This window comes from Erpetoichthys calabaricus, chromosome 15 (genome assembly GCF_900747795.2).
Source record: "Erpetoichthys calabaricus chromosome 15, fErpCal1.3, whole genome shotgun sequence".
Lineage (NCBI taxonomy): Eukaryota > Metazoa > Chordata > Cladistia > Polypteriformes > Polypteridae > Erpetoichthys > Erpetoichthys calabaricus.
The window spans coordinates 50,957,709-50,975,271 of NC_041408.2; the positions used below are offsets into that span (position 1 = coordinate 50,957,709).

At 45.1% G+C, this 17,563-nt stretch overlaps 1 protein-coding gene across 2 annotated transcripts in view; it reads left to right on the forward strand.

Moving 5' to 3' along the window:
* The window catches only part of pcnx2 (pecanex 2), a 295,416-nt gene that overhangs the window by 128,437 nt on the left and 149,416 nt on the right, over positions 1-17,563 (forward strand). For both annotated transcript variants that reach the window (XM_051919361.1, XM_051919362.1), the window contains 2 exons: positions 383-474; positions 12,328-12,437. In XM_051919361.1, coding sequence (XP_051775321.1) covers positions 383-474; positions 12,328-12,437 — 202 coding nt within the window. The remainder of the gene's footprint in view (positions 1-382; positions 475-12,327; positions 12,438-17,563) is intronic.

Consider the following 17,563-nt stretch of genomic DNA (forward strand, 5'->3'; position numbering starts at 1 on the left):
TCTTCCTTGTTCCTTTTATCATGACAAGCTTGTCCCAGGTATTCTTGTTTTTATTTTCTTGCTGAAGCCCCCCAGCACCTTTAGCATGCTAGTGGTCAGGCAGCTCAGAGACTCAGGTAGCTAATGTCATAATGGACCTTTCTGTTTAAGATGAAAAGATTGCAGTGCACTACTCCTCTGTGGTCATTTGGATAAGCAACAGTTTGTGAAGGCTGTTTAAGGCAGAAAACCCAAATAAAACTTACAACAAAGAACACATTGAATTTAAAGCTAAAGCACATTTGTCTAATCTTTACTTAATTTTCTGTGATATTTTTTGTTAGGAATGAATGACACCAGCCAAGTCTGTAGTCCTGCTTATCCTGTCTTTCTTTGCTTTTAGCTGTCACTGGACTCGCGTCCGCCTTCTATAGCTTGCTGCGCAGTTTGACGGCCGCGGCAGTGCTCTATGGATTTTGTTTTGGAGCATTAAAGGTACGTTATTCATAAAATTAACAGAAAGAATCTGACCAACACGTCAGAAGATTTCACTACATTTGACCACTGTGCCAGTTTATCTTCAACTGTCGAAGTCCATATTTTATTCAATTCAGTTTTTGTTGAGTGTTCTTCCATGAACAAGCATGCACCCTTCAAAATTATAATGAATTAACAATAAATTGCAAATCATACAATCATTATTACCAATTTAACAGCCATTTTTACCCAGTGCGGGGAACAGCCCGGACACAGACAGGTAGACATGATGGTTTCACCACAAACACATTTATTTACAATATTTACAGTAATATGGTGCACAATACCCAGTGCCGCAGCACCAATCACTTCTTCAGTCCTCGCCACACAACACAATGCCTTCACAGTCTCTGGTCCGCCTCCACTCCTCTCCACCGAGCTTCGTCCACTTCCACCCGACTCTTGCCATTGAATGGAGGGAGGCGGACCCTTTTATAAACCCCCGGATGGGCTCCTGGTGCTTCCCGACACTCTTCCGTCGACACTCCCCTGTGTGGCGGAAGTGCCGGCTGCGCAACTGGAAGGACTCCGGGTGTCCCTGCTCCTCTTCTCCCCAGCACTTCCGGGTGTGGCGGAAGTGCTGAGGTCCAGGGCTCCCAAGGCATTGGTGGCTTTCCAGCTCTGTATAAGCCCTCCTCCGGTCCTCCTGGGCATCCCAGCCAGGCATGAACCCCAGCCGGGTGCCACACCAGATTAGTTGGCTGTCCACCCAAATGTTTTTCTACCACTCTGCAACATTTTGGACATCCTGTAGTTTGAGAACCATTCATTCTTTTTATGCCATCACATCACATCTTCCCTCTCAGCCTCATCTCCTCCACCTCCATCTTGGTCCACCTATTCATTTATGATCATCCTTTGCCTTTTACTCCAAAAGTCCACCTCAGCCTGTTTCTCCTCAGCTTGACACCCATGGTCTCCACGCCAAGTGTTTCTCTTTCTCTGTGACATCCACCTGAACATTTTCATCGCTGTTATAGGAACGTAATAAAAGGACAACTATCTGTGTATCTGGGTGTCTGTTTCATTGCTAGAATTAGGAACAAAAAAGTTTAAAATAGGCAAAATGTAGAAGGAAGGGTCAAAAAATGATAAAAAATATCAATAAGGGACTAAAAAGAAGGTTATTGTTCTTATCAGCGTATTCTGTTGTCAGAAATTATGCACCAGCAACAGCAGCATGGTAGCTACTTTCTTGCATCCATTTTCTGGATTCAGCTAATGTATCAATTTGTTCTAAAACTGGCTTTACAGCTTTCCATTTACATGCCATTGAGCTTGGGTTGATGGCTCCTCTCCACTCATGAATATTGATGAGTTGCTGTAGAGCAGCAAAATCAATTATAGTCTAACCCATTTAGTCCTAAACAGGGTCACATGGGTCCAAGCCAGGATAGGGCACAAGGCAGGAACAAACCGTGGACAGGGTGCCAGTCCATCTCAGGACAAGAGTGGCAAACTGCATACAAATATTTTGATTTTTTAGCAGCATGACTTGATTTCATCCACTAGATGGTAGCAGAATACCATCCTGAGTGCTTTTCTCCAGCCCTCTTGAGTTTTTTTTTTTGTTTTTTTGGTCCTCCCTGGCCATCAGACCTTACTTTATTCTTTGTTAATTAGTATTGCCTAATTTATTTTTGTATTTTTCCTTTTTTCTTTCTTCATCTTATAAAGCACTTTGAGCTACATAATTTGTATGAAAATGTGCTATATGAATAAACTAGGGGGCTCCGCCCCCTGCTCGCTTCGCTCGCCAACCCCTGGCGTTGGGACATGACAAAGAGTGAGATGTATGAATTAGATATAGAATAGTGTGCAGCTTTGGATGATGCGCATAGAAATAACAAATAAAGTATCAAGAAGCGGAAAGCAAATGTCTATGCGTTGGAATGTAGGTGTGTTGTTTTCATCAGGACGTAAATGTAGAACAATATCTCTGTGAAATGTAGGCTCACCATCTTTACTTTGAAAGACAATTGCCACTTCATTAACGACGGGCAGATTGTATCGTCTTGGATCTTGTTCTTTGTCCTTTATCAAGACCAAAGCAATTGTAGTTGCCGCTATACCGTCTGCATTTGCTTTTGTATTTGACTCCTTTTCAACTTCATGTAGCATTTTTATAGACTTAGCTAATGGGTGATTGTTTATGACATGAGTGACGTTTCTCATTATAAGCTCAGTGCATTGTTTGTTTTCAGGAAGGTTCATGCGTTGATAGATCGCCTCATCTGGATCTAGGATGTAGATTTGTGCATATTTGCGTTGTTGATTTGTTTCAGGGTGCACTGTTCCAATGCGATGCAATATTTGTCCACATATGCGAAAGCAGTATGGGCCATTGCCTTTTGGTGGCCTGATATGTACTCCGGTAGATGCAAAAGCAAATGAACTATTGTAGGATCTAATGCAGTTCATAAAGTTTTTACTTTCAGGCACATCGTTAGTTAGAAGCTTCTTTAGATATTCAGGATATGAATGTAAAGGAGGCAGTCTAATCTGACCTTTTTGACAATAACGTGTAAATTCATTACTTGTATTGCCAGTTGTTTCTTCTGTGAAGTTAAGTGAATGACAATGATTGCAAATGACATTCATTAATCCCAATGAATTTTCCTCAATAGTGGATTCCTTATTGAAGGCGTTTTCAGCCATTTTGCGTAAGCGTTTAACAGGTGTGTGGCGTTGATGTCCGCGACGGGCATGTTTCGCTTTTTGCGTTTGATTGCCTTTTTGTTGCATGTCCATTATTTGTGACGCGCTATTTTTTTCTTTTTTTTTATTCGCCTCCGCTTTGCGTAAAGTCCGTTTCAGTCTACGCCGTGCATTGTTTGTATCGAGCCTTGTCCGTTTTTGTATGTCGGTCATTTGAGCTTGGTGCTTTTCGCGTCTTTCTTTTTTTTTTCTGTCAGTTCATTTGCGCGTTGTTCATGTCTCCGTTCATTTATTCTGTCTGTTCGCTCCCTTTTTTGTATGTCTGATACGCGAGCTCTTTCGGTTTGAAATCGTGCTTCTTTCGATGCAGCACTTTGACACGCGCGCTGAATGCGTGAACGTTCATTGTGTCTGTCCATTTGGGCACGTCTCTGTAACGGTGTCACTTGTGCTTTGCGTTTTTTGATCCGAGACATTTTTAAGCGCGCTTTATGCGCCGCCGTCTATTTTCTTGTTTCTGTTGTGTTCGTGTGTTTGTTCCCGTTATCCTTTCCGAATCGTTTTGTACCCGTGACCGTGTATTCATGACTTGTTTCTTTCTTAGCATGCGAAATATGGATAAGTAATAAGGAGGATCGCACTCACTGTTAATATGTATCCTTTTCTGCAGTTGAACGGTTAATAGTGCTTTATTGAAAGGACATCCACCTATGCTGACACCTATGCTGCCTAGTGTGAAGGTGTCGACGTTCACTTTAGAATATGTGGCTTTGGGTGTCACTTCTTATGGATGTGTGGGGGGGATTGTTGTTGCGCGAGCGTCTTCTTTCTTTTTGTGTTCCTGTGTCTTGTTTGAATCCCCCTCTTTGTGTGTGTCCCGTCCCTTGCTTGTAGGGTCTGTGGGGCGGTTTTGTGTTCTTTTTTTTTGTCTTCCATGGGCTTGTTGAATCCCCCTCTTGGTGTGTGTCCCGTCCTGTCCCGTCCCGTGCCTGTAGGGGGGGGGGGGGGGGGGGGGGGGGGGGGTGTGGTTGTGCCTTGCTGTTGTGCGCTCGTCTGTTCTTTTTTTTTTGGTGTGTTTAGTTTCGTGTGCAATGTGTTTCGTGCTTTGCCCGCGTTTGACTACTTTTTTATGTGCCTTTTCCTTTTTTCGGTGCTTGTTGCGGCTCATTTCTGCGACTCCTTTTTGTATGTGCTCACTCCTGTTTTCTGTGGTCTTGTCCGCCTCTCGCGGCCCCTCATCCGCCTTTGTCACCCTCTTTTGTCCGCCTTTCTCCGACTCTCGCGGACTCTTTCTGCGCCTGCGCCTCTCGCGGACCCTCATCCGCCTCTCTCGCCCTCTTTTGTCCGCCTTTCTCCTCATCCACCTCTCTCGCCCTCTTTTGTCCGCCTTTCTCGGCTCCTCAGCCGACTCTCGCGGACTGTTTTTGCGCCTGCGCAGTACGTCTTTTTGCAGCTACGGCCCATTGCCGGATGTGCCTGCGTCCATCATCCGGTTTAGCATTCTCGGTTAGTAATATGGATGTTGTTGTTTTTGGGCTCGTACAGTGGATCATGACATGTCACCCTGAGTCTGACACCGGAATAACCGTAATCCATATTACTAACCGAGAATGGTAAACCGGAAGGCACGGACGCAGGTACACGGCGATGGACCCAGGAGACATAGTGCGCAGGCGCCTACAGCGTGCGTCTCATAAACCGCAAGCGAAGTCTGATCCACCGCGGACGAAGGAGTCACTGCTCAAAAACGAAAGAGCTCAACTAACGTGAATAAGACATGAAGCAACAACGCGCCCATAGCTAACGACTAACGACACAGCCACACAGAAAAGAGGATTCTGCATTGCACCCCAGAGTCAAACGGAAGACACTACGGTGTAGCGAACTCCCCTAATTGTTGAATGAGGAGCCCGGAACACACGAAAAACTCCTACTCTTAGGAAATATACTACTATAATGTCCCTAAAACCGACAGAACCTTCGACCCAATTTTGATGTCCCCAGATGGAGTTGTTTATGGATTTATACAAAAAAACAATGAAATAATTACCCAACAGTTGTTTATCCAAATCAAAAGAATATATAAAGAAAGCAAGGAAGAAAGCAAGAAAGAAAGCCAGGAAAAGAAACAGAGATATATCCTATTTAACAACACCCCCCATAAATTCACAGTAAATATCTGTAGGAATACACATATATACACATATATACAAATATAAATTAGATACACAGTCTCACAATCCCCACTCGTTCCCCAGTCCCTTTTATATATCGTTGATTTAAAGAGTTTAGCCACACGGCCTGGGAAGTCTGTGAATAATCCAGTAATCCAGTCACTAAGCTCCGCTGACTAGAAAACTGTATTTAAAGGTAAAAAGGAGCAATCTCACCGGCTTGGCGACGATTCTTCGTTAAAAACTGCAATCCGTCTCACCCGGGAGTCTGAGCGTTAGCGTCCTTCCATGGCCGCTGCCCTCATCACAAATCCAACTTAAAGCCGTGCACTCCGAAGATCCTTCCGATTATCCCGCACAGCTCTTCGTTGCGTCCAACCGTGATTTCGGAGCCTTCCGTGCTTTACCAATCGCTTCTTTTACCAAAATCCATTCTCCTTCCCAGCTACTTCTTTAAACAAACTTCCTTCTTCCTCCGCCCTCCTCGCTTCTTTACTTTTTCTTCTCCTTTTAAACTACGCGCCTCCTTGCCTTTTAAGGAAGATTTACGTCACACCAAAGTTCATTTCGGCAAGGACCCTCAGGCGTTGTTTGGACCCCTACTCCCCTTAAAGAGATATCCCCTATACATATTGCCGGGGACATCATCACTAAAGGGCAAGCGGCAGAAACAGTTAAAAGCATACAATAAAAAACAATATGTGACAACAGTTACATAATCGTGGAGAGGGACCAAAGTAGGGCTTTAGGTTCACTATATGCATCGTGTCGCTTTTAGACTCTGTTCCCGTACCAAACTGAACCCTGTAATTATTAGGTCCTAACATTTTTAGTATTTTTGCCGGACCAATATATTTTGGCGCAAGCTTGGAAGCAAACTGATCTATTTTAGAGGATTGTGGGTGAGACCTAATCCAGACCAGATCCCCTACAGTGTAGTGGGCCTCTTTCCTATGTTTATTGTAAGACCTGGCTTGTCTGGCTTTGGCCTTCGCCACATGACTCTCCACTTGCTTCTTTAAGGTGACTAGCTGGTGTATCGTAAGGTAAGACACTGAATTAGGGTGTGGGGCTTTAATGAGACGCTCCAGGGGTCCCTTGATCTGCCAACCAACAGCCAATAGAGCAGGGGTCTCTCTGGTAACTTCGTGTACTGCAGTATTGAGCGCAAATCGAAGTTCCGGCAACCAGCAGTCCCAGACTTGATGGTTCTTCCCCACATATGATGCAATCATAGTTTTAAGGGTTTTGTTTACCCGTTCAGTCATATTCGTTTGGGGATGATAGGCTGTTGTCAGTTTTTTCATCACCCCCCATCTGGAACATAAGTTTTCCATCAAACCACAGGTAAACTGTGGTCCTCTGTCAGACACCATGTATTTTGGTACACCCCACCGAGTGAAGATGTCTTCCCTAAGAATGGAGCATATCTTCCCCGCTTTTGCATTAGACAAAGCAAACAGTTCCACCCATTTGGAATAGTAATCCACCACTACCAATAATTCAGTCTTTTTATTCTTGGACCTAGGGAACGGTCCCATCAAATCTACCCCTATCATTTCTCCTGGTTCATTCACCAAGGTAGATTGACATAATCCAGCCGGTTTTCCTGGGGAAATCTTATACTGTTGGCATATCTGACAGTTTTTTACATGGTGCCAGACATCCTTACGGATGGTGGGCCACCAGGCTACCTCCAGGATTCGTAATAAGGTCTTGGTCTTCCCCAGGTGCCCCCCAAAAGGACTGTCATGGAAGTATTGGAGAAATTCGGAACTTAGCTCTTGAGGAACCACTAGCTGATACTTGTGGCCTCCATGTCTCGACGGGATCACCCGATACAGCACCCCTTGAAGTTCTTCATATTTGATATGCCCAGGTCTACTCCCTGAACCTTCCCTGCACCCCTGACAAACAGAACAAGTTGTTTGAGCTCGAGCGATTACCTGCAAGTCTAGAGGCAGTTCAGATATAGAGGGTTTGACCACAGCCACCAGTGCCTCTTGGGACTTTTCAGCAATCCGAGACAACGCATCTGGCACTATATTGCCATGACCCTTTCGGTAGTAAACCTGGAATTTGAATTCTTGGAGCCGAAGCACCCATCTCGTAAGCCTAGAAGAAGTTTTTGAGCACTTGAAAGCCCAGGTCAAAGCATTATGATCAGTATAAATTCTGAATACTGTTCCTTCTAAATAGTGCCGCCATTTCCCAACAGCCCAAATTACAGCCAAACATTCCTTTTCACTGGCTGAGTAGTTAAGCTCAGGTCCCCTTAATTTTCTTGAGGTATAAGCGATGACATGCTCCCCGCCGTTATCACACTGTGTAAGCACCGCCCCTAGTCCCACATTACTTGCGTCGGTATTTACCCGAAACTGGAGTTGTGGATCCGGCTGTGCCAAGATGGGCGGCTCCTGCAAAGCTGTCTTCAGCCTAACTACTGCCTCCTGGCATTCGTGTGACCATTGCCACGGGGCTCCTTTCTTGGTGAGGTGATGCAAAGGGGCTGAGATGTCTGCCATGTTTGGTATGAATTTATGATACCAACCTATCATCCCCAAAAACCTCTGCAGGCTTTTCACATTGGTAGGGGTTGGATAGTCCCGTATAGCGATGGTCTTTTCGGGATCCACCTCCACCCCTCTTGCTGAAACCACATGGCCCAGGAAAGTCAATTGGGATTGCATCAGATGGCATTTCTTTAAGTGCAAGGTCAGGTTGGCTTGATGGAGACGACGAAACACTGTCTCTAAATCCTGCAGGTGTTGATCTTTTGTTGGTGAGAATACAATGATGTCGTCTATATATACAAAACAAATTTTTCGGAGTAACCCCTTCAGAACTTGTTCCATTAACCTCTGGAATGTAGCTCCGGCATTGACCAACCCAAAGGGCATAACCCGAAATTGGTACAAGCCGTCAGGAGTTATCACCCCCGTCTTCTGCACGCTGTCTTCACCCATCCGTACCTGCCAATACCCGGAGCGTAGATCCAAGGTGGAGAATATTGTTGCCCCATGAAGCGATTCCAGAATGTCATGGACTAGGGGCATAGGATAAGCATCCACTCGGGTTTTAGTGTTTAGGGCTCGGTAGTCCACACAGAATCAATGTGATCCATCCCCTTTTCGAACCAACACCACTGGCGAAGCCCATGGAGAAGATGATGGCTCAATTATGCCAGCCTGCAGCATCTTAGCCAGCTAATAATAATTAATTCCCTAATAATTTAAAGTTTTTGGGGAGAGGTTCTATAAACCCGATGTTTAATGGGCAACTTGTCCGTTGTATAAATATTATGGGAGACAATCTGAGTAGTCCCCAATTGGTCTGTCCATACTGATGGCCATCTGCCTAACAATGGACACACCTCTTCCGGTTGGTTAATTATATGCGGGTCCATGGCCTTGTCAAGGACCTCTGCCACCGCTAAATAAAACTGGGAGATGGGTTGGCCGAGCTCTTCCGATCCTTTCCTTCCAAACTGGAACACCCCACCCCCAGGCAAGGTATACTCTCCTCGAGAAGGGCAAATGGTCATCTGTGCAGCCATAATGGAATCCAACCCTAGAAGTAAGGGCATGGCCAGATGGGCATCATCCAATATGAAAGTGTAGTTTGTATTTGATCTGAACCTTTCCCAGAGCGACCCCTCTTCTGCCATCCGCCAGTATAAACTTGACCGAAGTGGACTCTGTCAGTTCATCCTCCGAGGTCTTAATCTTTTGCCACATACTGAGACGCATGAGTGTAAATGTGCTCCCTGTATCCACTATGGCTTCTCCCCATAAGCCTCTCAGCTGAACTGGAACCACCAGAAGGGGAGGTTGTCCAAACACAGTTGCTAGCCGACCTTCTGTTGGTTCTTTCTTTTGGTATTTAATACCAGTGTTGGTTGGTTCACCCTGTTTTGTTTTCGACGGCCTAAAACCTCTTTTAGCCGCCCAGTCTCGTTCCACCATTGATCCCAGTTTGACGAGGTCATCCACCGTTCTCACCATGCCCCTGAGTGTCCCAGCCAGTCTCGAGTTGCATGCTCCCAATAAGTGACGCAAAATTTCTTCATCGGTTATGTCTGGTTTCCATTTAGGACATAAGGCCTGAAACTCATATGCAAAGTCCCGAATGGCCTGCCCTGGTTGCTGCTCCATTTCCCGTAATCTCCGTTCTAATGATTCATAGTAATCGGAGGGGAGAAAGGCATCTAAAAAAGCGGTCTTAAATGAAGCCCAATCATCAATAGTCCGTTTAGCAGCCTGCCACCAACAACCGACTGCTCCGTGTAGAGAGGCATTCAAAACTCCCATAAGTTCACTGGAAGTCAGAGAGTGCACCTCCATAAAGGCATCCCCCTGCTCCACAAATCGTAAAATGTCATCGGTGGTATAAGCTTCCCCAATCTTGGGAAAGTCCATGCGCAATGCTGCCGATGGGGCAGGCAACACTGCTGGTCTCAATATGGTCTGTCCTGATGGAGTTGAATGGCTAAATGGACGCCACCCTCCTTGAGTACTCTGACGAACCACATCCTGCAACTCTGACTGCCACTTCTTATCTCTCCGATCAAAACAGGCCACAGTTTCTTTAAGAATATCTTCCGCCTGGGAGTTCATAGCTTCTTCAAGATTAGAAAAAGTGGCATCCATATAATCTCTAAGAGATTCCTCTCGTGCCATCAGAGTGTCCACCATCTGGTCCAACCTTCCTTCTATTCTCTGGACCCTATCGAATAGCTCTGTTATAGGAGATGGAACACTAGTGTCTGATCTGTGACAACCATTACAACGGAGTCCGCAAAGGTCCACAAAGATAGTACGGAAGGCGCGAGAAAGTACGAAAGGCGCATGTGCCTACAACGCGCTTCTGAACTAAACGTCCACATAACACAGCATGGTCCGGGTAATAAGAATAAACGAACTCTCCATATTAAACGTACGGCATCCTCACACGTCCAAACCATATAGCATATGTGAATCACATTACAGTGATGCATTATTAACAGTACAACCACAGAAAACACTCCATATTAACAGTAAGTGCAATTATCCATATTACTAACCGTAGACAACGGATAACTAATGGAGTCACGGTCACGGCTCCAAAACGATCCAGCTCAACTAACAGAGCTACAAAAACGATCCCGCATGGATAAAAAAAATAAACGTAGGCGCCTACAACGCGCGTCTGAAACCACGGAAGCAAAACTGTCTCGCCTCCAAAACCAAACAGCTCGACTAACGGAGCTACAAAAATGAGCCCGCATGGACAAATACAATGAACATAGACGCCTACAACGCGCATCTGAAACTGCGGAAGCAAAGCAGGCACGGGTTCAAAATGAAACACCACAAGTGATGGAGATACAAAAACGAGCCCGCCTGGATAAAATCAATGAACGCAGGTGCCTACAACGCGCGTCTGTAATGCCGCAAGCAAAGCAGACACGGCTCCAAAATGAAAGAGCTCGACTGACGGGGCTACAAAAACGAGCCCGCCTGGATAAAAACAATGAACGCAAGCGCCTACAACGCGCTTCTCAAACAACGCAACCAAAGGAGTCACGGCTCCAAAATGAAACATCTCAACTAACGGACATACAGAAACGAGCCCGCCTGAATACAATTAATGAACACAGGCGCCTACAACGCACCTCTCAAACAGCAGAGGCAACAGATAAATGGCAAAGAAAGGAACGACAAACAGCCGCTAAACAATTCCGCCAATTATCTGACAACGCATTCTGTAATGAGTCCACTATTAATGAACATTCATTAGGATTAATGAATATCATTTGCTGTCATTGTCATTCACTTAACTTCCCTGAAGAAACAACTGGCACTACAACTAATGAGTTTACACGTTGTTGTCAAAAGGGTGAGGTTAGACTGCCTCCTTTAGATGAATATCCTGAATATCTACGGATGTTTCTAACTAACAATGTACCCGAAAGTAAAAACTTTATGGACTGCATTAGATCCTACAATAGTTCATTTGCTTTTGCATCTACCGGGGTAAATATCAGGCCACCAGCTGGCAATGGCCCATACTGCTTTCGCGTATGTGGACAAATGTTACATCAGATTGGAACAGTGCACCCTGAGCCAAATCATGAACGCAAATATGCACAGATCTACGTGTTACGTTTATATTCGAGCAGAATCAAATGATCTCCAGTGCATTAGAAACAACCAATGTACACTACGAGCTGATAACTACAAATCACTGATAGACTACATAAATCGTGATGCATGGACAACTTTATGTGGCCTTCTCAAGAGTTCGGCATTCATCTGACATTAAAGTTAAAGTTATAGATACTCCATACCAAGGAAAACTCATTCAAGGACAACACACCATCTTTACTACAAATGTTGTGTATAAACAAATATTCCAATAAATCTTTCTAATGTGCCATGCTATGGGTTCTTTACTTCCTTTGTTCATCATCTACACCTTTACACTCCAATATATCTCATACATACATCAATGTATTTCGGGTTACCCAACACCAGGGGTTGGCGAGCGAAGCGAGCAGGGGGCGAAGCCCTCTAGTTACAAAGAACTCCAAGCCTGTGTCACACTTTGGGTGGGTTAACACCAAGGAGTTTAATACTAACATATATCCACAGTGATTTATTATTATATACAGGGGTTGGCAAAAATAGATTTCCATTTGTTCATATGGAAAAAGACATGCAGGTGTTGATTATTCCAACAGCTTTATTAACTTTATTAACTCTACAGAATGTCACAATTGCACACTTAGGTGCAATCTCGTAAGGGCTAAAATTTCCAGCCTTGCGTACTCACAACTGCAAACCTGCTTCTGCCCACCCCTGTATATATCTTGACGACTAGAGCACTAATCCATGATCATTTGATTTTGCTCATTGTTTCTGTTTCATACGTTTCTACTGTACCTGACTTAACAGATCTGAAGAGTGCATTGAATAACTGGCTGATGATCTCCTTTTAGGAGCCCTGGGATGAGCAGCACATACCTGCTCTGTTCTCTGCCTTCTGTGGACTGCTGGTCGTGTTCTCCTACCATCTCAGTCGACAAAGCAGTGACCCCTCTGTGCTCATGTAAGTCCCTACCATTACGAGTATTACTTCTGTTTTTAACCTGGATTTAGTACCAAAAGCTAAATATTTGATATCAGGGAAGTAGAGTAAAAGTAAAAGATTGATATTAGGGATTACATTACTGTATCCAAGACTCTAACACTATCCAGTGACCTGAGATGAAGACTGGACTCCTTTGGCACTGTGTTTCTTTGGAGAATCCTTGGGTACTGCTGCTTTGACTTTGTGCTCATCGAGCAGCTGCTCACGGAGTCCCGAATGAGGCACATTACCTGCATTGTGAGGGAGAGTCACTTACGGCACTATATCCATGTGGCCCGATTCCCCAGAGGTGATCTGGCTCACAGGATCATCATTGTTGAGTACCTGAGAAGCTGGACCAGGCCAAGGGGACGCCCACGTAACACCTGGCTGCAACAGATAGAGGGTCATTTCTGGGGGTTGGGACTGGACCGCATGTCTGCCTGGGGGTTGCCAACTGGGATGCTGAGGGCTTTCGTCACATGGTGGATGTGGTAACGCACTGTACCAGTGCATGCTCCCCAACCTAACCTGACGGATATTACTGTATCCATCAGAGAGCACATGTTCCCTGGGAATGGAGTCATTAGAGATTGCAGCGTGGTACTCATGTACATCTATTCTAAGTTAAACAGCGATATCTCTCCCCAGTGATAATGTTACTTAATAAATCACTTATACAGAATACACTTAGCTTGAGTTGATGTCGGCTTACACTGCAGATAGTACAAAGATGAATGAAGCCAGTGACAAAAGCTGGACCTGGAGTGAGGATTGGAATCTGTCGGTGTGATCAATGCAAGTACAGAAGACATTCTCAGTCATCCATCAATCTCTTGGCTTCAACTAAGCGATTTACAAGGCTTTTTTGTACTGTTTCTCCAGGTCCAGGGTCCCATCAGGCAAACATGCAAGTCTATGCAAGAATACAATTCACTCCCAACAAGGATACAACATTTTTGTGCTGGCTCAACCTGCATAGAAAACAGCACGTGGTTACAGCATCCCACGGCCCACCCGAGTGGTTCCCACTTGTGTTAGTCCATCTTTTTTTGTCAGATCGCTTACGTGGCAGTCTCATGTTACTTTACTTCTCAGCTTATGTGCTTAATTTGGATGCACAAAAAACAGGTTTTATAAGATGTTTTTTCACAGATCACAGTGACATATTTCAAACTTATGCCTACAATTATGAGTCAGTAAGACACACTGTAGCATTGCATATTATTCAGACTAATCAGAGGCGTGTGTTTCATTCATCCATTTTCTGACTGCACCTTCTTCTAATAGCAGGATACTGGGGACCTGACCTACCCTAAAAGCACAGGTGTGAAGGCCAAATTCTGAACTGTCAGGTGTAACAAAGGGCGCTATATTGGCACCTGACCCGACACAGACTCACACCAGAGGCACATTAAAATAAACCAAGAAACTTTTATTTTCTTCACCTGTGAGGCACGTCTTCCCCGTGACCCAGAGGCACAACACAGTCCCAAAACCCAGCAGTAAAGCACACAAGCGCAAACACTCTTCCTTTCTTTGCACCACCACTTCTCCCGGTAAGCGTAGTCCTCCTCCTCCCGACTCAGGCTCCTGGAGTGGTGGCTGCTGGCCCCTTTTATAGTCCACCCGGAAGTGCTCCAGGTGGTTGATTGCCAAGGCTCAGGCTGCACTTCCGGGTGTGGCGACTACACTGCCCATAAGGGCTCAGGAGTCCCAGCTGTAGCACCCCCTGGCGGCGCCTGCAGGACCCAACAGGGCTGCACCCAACTCCAATTCCATTGGAGCCCTGCGGTAAACCGAGGCACCGCTCCAACCCAGGGGGGCTGCCATCTGGCATCCAGGGGGAGGTATTGCAAAGTCCATGGCTGCTCCCCCTGAAAATATACCAAAGGGGTGTCCCGGTCGGGCATGGACCCCGGCCGTCAGCCACACAGGATAGCCCTCCATTTCAGGGTACAATCGTATATACAGTGCAGTGCACTCAGGAATTATTCAGACCCATTTAGTTTCTCCACACTTTATTCGGCTGTAGATTTAACTTTAAATGGATAAATTTGCCATTTTTGCCCTTCAGTCTGCACTCAAACCATAATGACAAAGTGAAAGCATGTCTTCAGAAAGGTTTGCAAGTTTATTAAAAACCAAATGCTGAAATCTTTTCTCCTTAGAAGTATTGTCCAATCCTGTGCTTTGGCACTTGTGCTCAGATCATCTGGATTGATTGGACCTCGTTTGGAAAGGCACTCGTGTCCCATGATTCACATGGCATGTCAGGACAAAAACCAAGCCATGAAGTCCAAGGAATTCCCTGTAGACCTCTGTAACCAAATGATGGAGAGGCATAGTTCAGGGCAAGGGGATCAAACCATTTTGTAAGGCTTTGAGTGTTCTCAGGGGCACAGTGTCCCCGATAATTGTAAAATGGAAGATGTGTGGAATCTTCTTAGAGCTGGATGTCTGGCCAAACTGAGTAACTGGTGTCAAGATGTGATGGATACATAACCTCAACAGTAATCCCTGGGGAGCCAGCTGGGCAACCCTGTTTAATTGAAGGAAAACAAAAAACATTTGTTTGAAAAATTTGGCCAATCCACTTTAGTAACATTAGTTGCTTGATTATGAGTTGCAGGCAACTTAGGAGCTCCTTCCACCATCAGAGTTAGGTCCCCTCTTGGCATGCCTCTTGTTTATGTCATCCCATCTGGAAACAGTGGGGCGTTCTCTGGGCTCAGTGGGTGGGGTCACATGTCTTCACTGAAGTTCTCCTCAAAGCTACAGGTAGAAGAGAGGGGACTGTCTAAGTTAGGGGTTGGTATTGCTTACCTTGCTTGCTCTCCAGGCACACATGTGTCACACTGGGAAAGAAGTACCTTGGTCTGGGAGGTGACAGAGAAGCCAATGGTCACCAGAACTTTAGAAGTCCTCTGATGAGATGGGAGAACCTGTTAGAAGGATTACCATCTCATCAGCACTCCATCAATCAGGCATTTGTGTGGTCTTCAGGACAAAAAACAACCCAAAGACCCCCTAGCAGTTTTACTGTATTCGTGAACTTGGAGAGGCATCCGATAACTCTTCAGAATTACCCAGTGCAGAGGACATGGACCCACCTGTGCTTGCTGCCCCTCTGGCTTTCATAAGAAGACACTGGTGATACCATCTTAGGATCGCTGGGATAGGAGTCCCGTTAATCTATTACCTCCGGATAGATGATGTTTTTAGTACTTCAAGCCGTGCCCTCCATTGCTGAGGTGTTTCACTTGCACGTTGTTGAGCCGCAGCGATTGCTTCATTTCAATGTTGTGTTTCTTCATCTGTGTCATTAGCACAATGTTGTTGTTGTGCAGCAGCATTTACTGCACACAGGTCTTTCGTAGTGAGAAGCTGAAAAAATGTAAAAGTGCATGCATGCGCCACCTAGTGGCTGAGATTGAGCGTGAGCAGAGCAGACTGCTCCACACACACACACACACACAGGTTATATATCTCTAATGGTCAGATGGAAGCCACTCTGAGCTACATGCATATTACAGTTTAAACAACTCAGAGAGCAGGGGGAAAAAGACTGTCTGGTCTGTTGAAGTAAAAACTGAAGTCTTTAAGCAGAACTCCAAGAACTTCATCTGGCAAAGACCTCACACTGCTCTTCACCCGCCTAATACCATCCCTGTGGTGATGTATGGTGGTGGCAGCGTCATACTATTGGGGTGCTCCTCAGGACCCCAATAACAAGGACAAGAAGACTGCTCAGAACTGAGGGAAGGATGAATGTAGCAAAATACAGAGAGGTCCTTGAAGAAAACCTGCTCCATACTACATGAGACCATTCATCATGACATTGACCTGAAGTATACAGCACTATGTCCGGTGAAGACAAGGCACTGCTCATCATCTGCATGATACCATCCCTACCATGAAACATGGAGGTGGCAACAACATGCTTGACAGCGGCAGGAATGGGGAGACTGGTCAAAACTGAGCGATAAATGAATGCAACCAAATACAGAGGGGTCCTTGAAGAAAACCTCCTTCAGAGGGCACATGAATGCTGGCTGGGGAGATGATTCACCTTTCAGCACAACAATGACCCAAAGCATACAGCCAAGACATCACTGGAATGGCTTTAGAACAAGTCTGGAAAGACAAGGCACTGATCATGATCACCTGCATAATACCATCCCTACCAAAGAGCATGGAAGAGGTAGCAACATGATCTGGGGGTGCTTCTCAGAGGCAGGAACAAGGAAGACTGGTCATAATTAATAGAAGGATGAATGTAGCCAAATAGAGAAACATTCATGAAGAAACCCCGACAGCATGGTAGTACGACAATAATGCAAAGCATGCAGCCAAGACCCCACTGGAGTAGCTCTGGGACAAGTCTCTCAGGGTCCTTGAGCATCCCTGACTTGAACCCCATAGAACATGACGATGGCAGTTAACAGACGCTTCCCATCCAATCTAATGGAGCTTGAGAGGTTCTGTCAGGGAAGACCAGGTGTGCAAAGCTTTTAGAGACTTACCCAAGGAAACTTGAAGCTGGAATTGCTGCCAAATGGGTTTTACCAAAATACTGAATTAAGGATTCTGACTACTTGTATACAATTGAGGGATTTCAGTTTTTGATTTTTAATACATTTGCAAACTTTCTGATAATATATTCTCATTTTGTCATTATGAGTGATTGAGCGTAGATTGATGGACAACAATTGCAATTGTATCCATTTAAAGTTAAATCTACAAACGAGTAAAGTGTGCAGAAAGTCAAGGGGTCTGGATACTTTCTGACTCCACTGTAATTTAGACACAATTTTCGACCCCAACAAGCCTGAAATCAAAAGCTTGTTCAGAAAATAAACGAATGCTCGCAGCTGACATTCATTTTCTTCCCCCTCCATTGAAACACGTTTAGGTTTGTTGGTCAGTCAGTCATTTTTTTCTTTTTAAACACCTTTCATAACACTCATCTCAGAGTGCCGGCCAATTCATAAAATGACAATGTGCAGCACAAGTGGAAAATCAAAGCTGTGAAAGAGCTGGAAATGTGTGCCATGGAATTGATTTTCTTTCCTTTTATTACTTCTCTTTAAAGCTGTACTGAC